At 29.0% G+C, this 9,912-nt stretch overlaps 1 protein-coding gene across 1 annotated transcript in view; it reads right to left on the bottom strand.

Moving 5' to 3' along the window:
• Positions 1 to 8,544, bottom strand: part of LOC137634562 (glucose dehydrogenase [FAD, quinone]-like) — a 98,240-nt gene extending 89,696 nt beyond the window's left edge. The window contains 1 exon segment of the mRNA XM_068367015.1: positions 8,117 to 8,544. Coding sequence (XP_068223116.1) covers positions 8,117 to 8,306 — 190 coding nt within the window. The 5' untranslated portion in view covers positions 8,307 to 8,544.
• Between the last annotated feature and the right edge of the window lie 1,368 nt (positions 8,545 to 9,912).

Below are 9,912 nucleotides of genomic sequence, written 5' to 3'. Positions count from 1 at the left end.
TAAATGCCTGGCAACATTTATTCTAGGATTCTGACCGTTATTTCAATGCAAATATTCAAGTGTAGTCATAAACATTGTTCTACACTGTTAAAATTTGCATTTAAAAACGGTAAATGCCTGTCAACATTTATTCTATGATTTTTACCGTTATTTTAATACAAATATTTAAGTGTAGTTATAAACATTGTTCTACACAGTTAAAAATTTGCATTTAAAAAACGGTAAATGCCTGGCAACATTTATTCCAGGTTTTTTACCATTTTAAAAACGGATATATTGACGTAAAGGAGTGATATTACGGTCACCAACCCGTAAAAGGTAATAAAAAAAGTTGGGTAAAATTAAGGTCGCCTGTATTTTACTGAAATACGGCTGAGATCAGTATATTTTTACGGAGAATTTCCAATTAAAATTACGGTTCTTTTTAACAGGTTATGTAAACGGGGCCGGATTAATTTCACACAGGTTTTTTTCCGGTCGCCATTCTCTTAGTTTAAAACTCTAAATCACCTAAATCTAGAGGTCACCTATGCGAAAAACTTTAATGACATATTAGCAATTGTGTGTAATAAATTACAAAATCTAAACTTGTGCAACGCCAAAATAATACTACTATAAAGTACTTCATCTCCCTTAATCAAAAACATAAATATACAACTAATTTTATCAACATCTAAAGCATCCAACATCATCAATAACACATTGCACATTCAAACAATTATGAAATCAACAATTCCATCGTGTAAAAGCACAAACACAAACATCCATCATGAACAACGCATTCAACATTCAAACAACTATGAAATCATCATTTCTATCATGTAAAAGAACAAACACAAACAAACACAGATCCAACACCCAAACTGGTAAGACAGCACAGCGCATTCAACATTCAAAATCTAACTAGATCAACAACGCATTTAACATTCAAACATTTAAAATCGTCAACAACGCATTCAACATTCAATCATCTTATCAACAACGCATTTAACATTCAAACATTTAAAATCATCAACGCATTCAACATTCAAACATCTAACTTAATCAAGAACGCATTCAACATTCAACATCTTTTCAACAACACATTCAACATTCAAACATATAACTTATTCAGCCTTCAATCATCTAACATCATCAACAACGCATTCAACATTCAAACATCTAATTTAATCAAGAACGCATTTAACATTAAAAGATCTAACATCAACGACAGCGCATTCAACATTCAAAATCTAACTCAATCAAGAACGCATTCAACATTCAATCATCTTATCAACAACGCATTCAACATTCAAACATCTACAAAATCGATATTTCCGTCATGTAAAAGCACAAACACACACACAAACACAGATTTCAATCATCTAACATCATCAAAAAAGCATTCAACATTCAATCATCTTAACAACGCATTCAACATTCAATCATCTACGAAATCATCATTTCCATCATGTAAAAGCACAAACACACACACAAACACACAGAGATCCAACACCCAAACTGGTAAGACAGCGCAGAGCGCAGAGCGCATTTGCAATCCAGACTTCAAAGTCAAGTACGAGGCTGTTAAGCATCAATGTCTGGGTCACGGCCGGCCCTTGCCACCTTGGCATTTCGTGAAAGTAAATTGCTCACTTATTTATTTATATTAAGGGATTTCGTATGTAAATTTCAGCGCTCTATATAATAACAAAGTTCTATAGAGACCTTGGTGATGAAGATGAAGAGACTTGAAAATAAATTTTTACAAATTACAAAAAAATGTAAATTCTTACAAACTAAAAAAAAAAAAGTAAATTCTTGCAAGTAAAAAAAAGTAAATTGTTACAAATTAAAAAAAAAAAAAAGTAATTTCTTACAGATTGCAGAAGTACATTTTTGAAAATTGCAAAAAATATATTATTCAATTATTTAAACTAAATAAAAAATTTAATGCTTATAAATTACAAAAATATAAATTCTTATAAATTACAAATTATCAATGCTTTTTTATTGCGAAAAAAGTCAATTGTGAATCGCAAAAAAAGTCTAATTCTAAATTACAATAATAATAATAATAATAATAATAATAATAATAATAATAATAATAATAATAATAATAATAATAATAATAAAATGGATGGGATTACTATGTGAATAATCATGTCTTTTTTTTTTTTTTTTTGCTAATTCAAAATAATTTTCTCAATTCTTCAACGAATTTTGATTTGCTTTAATCAAGTGATCTCTCCTTTATGGAATTAATAATCATCTAATTCCAAATCGCCTTTTGTACGAAATCTCATTAATCTTGTTTCCCTACTTTTACTTGTTATTTATCTTCCCGTTATTTCCTATTATCAAATTCATTACTTCTGACTTATTACGTTATTCCCGTCGCACAATTTCCGTAATCTAATTCTCAGAATTAATGTAATCTTATTCGCGGAATTAATGTAATCTAATTCGCAAAATTATTTTCTGCATCCGATTCTTAGATTTTGAAAATCAGTCGAATCTAATTTTTCATTTCATAGCCTCTAATTCTTAGCTGTAAATAAGAATTACTAATAAGCTCATTACTTATTTATTGCTATTACCTTATTATCATTTGCATTTCCTGTATTCATTCATTTCCCCTCAATTACATTCCATTTCCCATATTTCCTGTGCAATTTACAAACATCACTCACAAAAATTACATCACATTAATCATGGAACCGAGATGAAACTTGGACCCAAATAAGATTATTGATTAATAAGGCATAAGAAATAAACTATAAATAATAATCATTAATAAGCTCATTACTTAATTATTGATTTTTTACTCCTTATCATTTGCATTTCCTCTCTATATATTCATTCATTTCCCCTAAATTACATTCCATTTCCCTCCTTTCCTGTGCAATTTATAAACGTCTAAACCATTCAAAAATATTGCATCACAGCAAGTTTCCCTCATTTCCCGTGAAATCTAAACTAATATAAACGTCTAAATACGCTGTAAATAAGAACTATTAATAAGTTCATTACTTATTTATTGTATTTAAATCCTTATCATTTGCGTTTCCTCTCTATATATTCATTCATTTCCCCTAAATTACATTCCATTTCCCTCCTTTCCTGCGCAATTTATAAACCTCCATCCCATTCAAAAATATTACATCACAGCAAGTTTCCCTCATTTCCTGTGAAATCTAAACTAATATAAACGTCTAAATACGCTGTAAATAAGAACTATTAATAAGTTTATTACTTATTTATTGTCTTTTACTCCTTATCATTTGTGTTTCCTCTCTATATAATCATTCATTTCCCCTAAATTACATTCCATTTCCCTCCTTTCCTGTGCAATTTATAAACGTCTAAACCATTCAAAAATATTGCATCACAGCAAGTTTCCCTCATTTCCTTTGAAATCTAAACTAATATAAACGTCTATCCCACTCACAAAAATTGCATCACATTACATGTAACAGAGATGAAATTTGGACCCAAATATGCTGATTAATAAGGAGGAAGAAATACGCTTCTATCCTTATCTGGCAAACTCTGGTATTATTATTATTATTATTATTACTATTACTATCCAAGCTACAACCCTAGTTGGAAAAGCCAGATGCTATAAGCCCAGGGGCTCCAACAAGGAAAAGTAGCCCAGTGAGGAAAGGAAATAAGGAAATAAATAAATGAAGAGAACAAAATAACAATAAATCATTCTAAAAAAAGTAACAACGTCAAAACAGACATGTCATATATAAACTATTAACAACAACAAAAACAAATATGTCATAAATAAACTATAAAAAGACTCATGTCCGCCTGGTCAACAATCATGAACAGCGCGATGCAAGGAAATAAAAAGGCTATCAGTTAACTGTGATTGATAAGTGAAAATGAGTAAGAATGTGAAAATCGTAAGAAATTAAAGACTGTAATCAGTACCTAATTAAGCTCCTTCACAAAGAACGTTGAACATATAATTATATTAATGACGGTCTACGCGTTGCTGTATCCCGTTTCACGATGATTAGTTGGTGTAGAATGTAGGGTTAGGAAGAGACGAAAAACTGGAGAGAGTAAGTTATAAATCTAGAATAATGGGAGATAAAAGAGAGAGAGAGAGAGAGAGAGAGAGAGAGAGAGAGAGAGAGAGAGAGAGAGAGAGAGAGAGAGAGAGAGAGAGAAGGCCATGAAGGAAATGATAGGAAACCTTTTAAAACCAAATGTAATTTATAGAAAAAATCAAATTATCAAAAGGCATTATTATTATTATTATTATTATTATTATTATTATTATTATTATTATTATTATTTGCTAAGATACAACCCAGTTGGAAAAGCAGAACGCTATAAGCCCAGGGGCTCCAACAGGGAAAATAGCCTAGTGAGGAAAGGAAAAAAGGAAAAATAAAATTATTTAAGAACAGTAACCATATCAAAATAAATATCTCCTATATAAACTATATGAACTTTAACAAAACAAGAGGATGAGAAATTAGATAGAATAGTGTGCCCGAGTGTACCCTCAAGCAAGAGAACTCTAACCCAAGACAGTTTCAATATGAAACTAGCCTTTAAAAAAGATCAGCTGATGCTTTGTATAGGGAATATAAGATTAAAAACATATGTATTACGAGACCAAAATAAATAAGGGAAACTTATAGCAGTGTTTAGCCATCATGATTCTCAAATCTCAAAGAATAACATGAGTTTTTAACAGTAATTATTCTAATGTCTCAAAGGCGTATTTAAACCCCATTAAATTAAAAAAATATAAATGTAATCTATAAATATATTTAGTCAAAGGCAACCCTAAAATACTTAAAATACATTAAACAAAGACAAAAAGATTGTAATCTCTTTGATAAGGGTAGAGACCCTCTTTAGCTAGGGTAAGCAGCTCTTCTAAGAGGACACTGTAAAATCAAACCGCTGTTCTCTAGTCTTGGATAGTGCCATAGCCTCTGTACCATGGTCTTCCACTTCTTGAATTAGAGTTCTCTTGCTTTAGGGTACACTCGGGCACACTAATCTATCTGATTTCTCTTCCTCTTGTTTTGTTAAGGTTTTATATGAAAGATTTATTTTTATGATGTTAATGTTCTTAGAATACTCTTTTTTAATTGTTAATTACTTCTCTTGTAGCTTGTTTATTTCCTTGTTTCCTTTCATCAATGGGCTATTTTCCCTGTTGAAGCCCTTGGGCTTATAGCATCTTCCTTTTCAACTAGGATTGTAGCTTAGCAAGCAATAATAATAATAATAATAATAATAATAATAATAATAATAATAATAATAATAATAAAATAATAATAATAATAATAAAATAATAATAATAATAATAACAACAACAACAACAACAACAACAACAACCAACAACAACAGGGGGAGCGAAATTGGTGCATATAAAACCAACATAGAAACAAAATTACACCGATGACGTAGATGAAAATTTTGATATTCTCACTTGAGAAGGTTGAAAGAAAGTGTTATCTGGGTCATAATATTTGGAGCAGTACGGAGAGTGACGTGAATAAAATCATCTGGGATAAGAAAGGGATAAGTATTTGTGGATGGAATTATTCACATGACGTCTGAGATATGATAATGTGCTACTCGGAGTACTTGGTACATTGTTACATGTCGTAATATTCGTGACTGATTACATTGTACTAAATATAGGACGGGGACACATACGATATATATATATATATATATATATATATATATATATATATATATATATATATATATATATATATATATATATATATATATACATATATATATTTAAGTAGAAAATACACAGGAAACAAGAATTAAAAAACCGGGTACATGATATTTCATTATCATATTTCCTGTGGATTTTATACTAAAATATTTCTCACGGGAAATTTTACGACTTTATAATATATATATATATATATATATATATATATATATATATATATATATATATATATATATATATATATATATATATATATATAAAATATGTTATATTATACTATATTATATTATATATATATTATATATATAATATAATATAGTATAATATAACATATTTTATATATATATATATATATATATATATATATATATATATATATATAAAATGTGTTATATTATACTATATTATATTATATATATATTATATATATACATATATATACATATATATATATATATATATGTATATATATGTATATATATATAATATATATATAATATAATATAGTATAATATAACATATTTTATATATATATATATATATATATATATATATATATATAAAATATGTTATATTATACTATATTATATTATATATATATTATATATATACATATATATATATATATATATATATATATATATATATATATATATATATATATATATATATATATACATATATATATATATGTATATATATGTATATATATAATATATATATAATATAATATAGTATAATATAACATATTTTATATATATATATATATATATATATATATATATATATATATATATATATATATAAAATATGTTATATTATACTATATTATATTATATGTATATTATATATATACATATATATATATATATATATATATATATATATATATATATATATATATATATATATATATATATATATATATATATATATTCGCATCTATTCAAAATCAAACAAAACATGTTAATAATCACAGATATCCTCTACCCTAGGAAACACAACCCAGACTAATAAAAAGTCTTTCTATCTATATATTTCTCCTGGAATCGATCAAAAAAGAAATTATATATTAAGAAAGTCTTTAAAGAATTTTGGATGATCAATTTAACATAATAAAATCATTCAATTTAATTATTTAATTCAAATCACTTACTGATAACGAAGTCGTATTCCTTATAGAATTTCGGCAATTTACTATGATAAAATCATTCAATTTAATCATTTAATTTCATTTAATTCAAATCACTTACTGATAACGAAGTCGTATTCCTTATAAAATTTTGAAAAATCAACTTACTATGATAAAATCATATAATTTAATCATTTAATTCAATTTAACTTAATTCAATTTAATTCAAATCACTTACTGATAACGAAGTCGCATTCCTTATAGAACTTTGAATGATCAACTCATGATAAAATCATTCAATTTAATTATTTAATTTAATTTAATTCAAATCACTTACAGATAACGAAGTCGTATACCTTATAGAATTTTGGCAATTTACTATGATAAAATCATAAAATTTAATTATTTAAAATAATTTAACTCAAATCACTTACTGATAACGAAGTCGTATTCCTTGTAGAATTTTGAATGATCAACGTACTATGGTAAAATCATACAATTTAATTATTTAATTCAATTTAACTTAATTCAATCTAATGCAAATCACTTACTGATAACGAAGTAATATTCCTTATAGAATTTTGGATGATCAACTTACTACGGTAAAATCATTCAATTTAATTTAATTTAATTCAATTTAATTCAAATCACTTACTGATAACGAAGTCTTATCCTTATAGAATTTCGGCAATTTACCATGATAAAATCATTCAATTCAATTACTTTATTTAATTAAATTTAATTCAATTTAAATCAAATCACTTGCTGATAACGAAGTCGTATTCCTTAAAGAATTTCGGCACTTTACTATGATAAAATCATTCAATTTAATTATTTAACCTAATTTAATTCAATTCACTTACTGATAACGAAGTTGTATTCCTTATAGAATTCCGGCAATTTACTATTATAAAATCATTCAATTCAATCATTTAATTCAATTTAATTCAAATCCCTTACTGACAATGAAGTCGTATTCCTTACATAATTTTGGCAATTTACAATGATAACATCATTTAATTCAATCACTTAATTTACTCTAAATTAATTCAAATCACTTACTAATAACGAAGTCGTATTCCTTATAGAATTTCGGCAATTTACTGTGATAAATTAATTCAATTCAATCATTTAATTTAATCTAACTTAATTCAAATCACTTACTGATAACGAAGTCGTATTCCTTATAGAATTTCGGCACTTTACTATGATAAATTCTTTTAATTTAATTACTTAATTTAATTTAAGTCAACTTAATTCAAATCACTTACTGATAACGAAGTCGTATTCCTTATAGAGATTCTTCCGATCGATCGGCCGGGACTCCGGATCAATTTCGTCGTATTTGTAATAGGCAATGGCCGCCAGGAGAGCCGGGAAGAACCAAATCGCTGCCGTAAATATCGTTCCGGGCGTTGCCTTCAGCAGAGTGGCAATCGTGATTGCTTCTATGGCCGTCATGATTGCCAATTTTGTAGTCTGTTCACTTTCAAAGTTTATATAATGATCTGAATGTCTGGCTCCTCCAGAGCTTATCTTTTAATGTGTCTCAATTTTTCTGTTATATAAATTATATTTTGAATGTGTTTTTAACCTTTCCGTTTAATTGTCTTATTGTTTTAACCTTGTTTTTCTTATCTACTTTTCTTTATTCATATTTTTATGAACTTTCTTTATCTTATCTTTCTTAATATTCATCAACTCAATGGCATCTTTTTATATAAAAGGCTTTTTTTCTTTTAATCAAATTAGCTTTTGTTATATATTTTCTGTTTATGATGTTACTTTATTCATATTTCAATAAACAGTATAATTATACTCGCACACCTCTAAAGACCTTTCTAGTAATGAATCTAAAACACTTTGTTTCAATACTATTAAGAGTTCACATTTTCCTCTTAAGAAGTCAACACAATCTCCTTCCTCCTCTGTTTCAATAAAGCAATATTTCCTGTTTACTAAACCAACCATGATACAACGAATATCCTCAATTGAAGTCACCACTTTTACATAGCTCCTCAATTTCAGCAAGGCGACCGAAGTGAATCCTGGAATCAGAGAGCTGACCCAACTCCTGGATCCTGGAATGAGGATCTTAAATCCTCAACGAATATCCTTAATTGAAGTCATCACTTGTACATAGCTCCTCAACTTCAGCAAGGCGACTGAAGTGAATCCTGGAATCAGAGAGCAGACTCAATTCCTGGATCCTGGAATGAGGATTTTAAATCCTCGCCAAATTCCTAAATCATAAAAAAAGAATATGTCAATGAAGGAAATCCAGTGAACGATATTTTCTTTTACAATTCGTAAGTCACGATGAGATTCCACTTTCCGTTCGGGATTATTTGCCGATTCATCGGAATTGATTCGAACGACAAAACGCTAGGAACACGCGATCTGTAAAAATCGTGTGTGTGTGGATGACGAAGACCAGCTCGTGGATGACAAGTCACCCGTCCGTGAATAAACTGACGATCAAGTAAGCAGTAACACTGTCAGAGTGGCACTGCAAGACTGGTGCTCTCCTCTCTCTCTCCTCTTCACCCGTTCCTCACTAGGACAACACTGTGAGAGAGAAAGTGAAACCTTACGTCAGGCCGCTGGGGAAAACGAAAGGAGAGGGGGGGGTTATAGTGGGGTTATAGAATGGGGGGTAAGGGGAGGGGCTAGTTGAGTGACGTAGGTACTAGTGGTGGTTGTGCTAAAGTAGTAGCTAATGGTCATCTAAGAATCGCTTGTGGTAGGGGGAGACGAGTGGGGCGGGGGGGGGGGGGGGGGAAGTTTGGGGGAGGGGCTGAAAAGGGTTGAGAGACGCGAGAAGAAAAGGTAGGTTGCGGTAGAAGACGAGAGGCGAGGAGGGGGGGGGGAAGCGGTAGACCAGGTGGGTTATATCAAATGATTTCTGGGAGACACAAACGTGGTGCAAACAGGTAAGGATAATCAGTCTGTTTATACCTGTGGGGACTTCAATGCTCTCCCTCTCTCTCTGAGGACAACTGGAAATATGGTTGGAATATCTGATGTAATCCTTTTTTTAGAAAGTCCAGTCACTGGAAAATCGGCT

Source organism: Palaemon carinicauda, chromosome 44, assembly GCF_036898095.1.
Source record: "Palaemon carinicauda isolate YSFRI2023 chromosome 44, ASM3689809v2, whole genome shotgun sequence".
NCBI lineage: Eukaryota > Metazoa > Arthropoda > Malacostraca > Decapoda > Palaemonidae > Palaemon > Palaemon carinicauda.
Note: the sequence above shows the minus strand (reverse complement) of the source record. Positions and strands in the feature narration are given on the sequence as shown.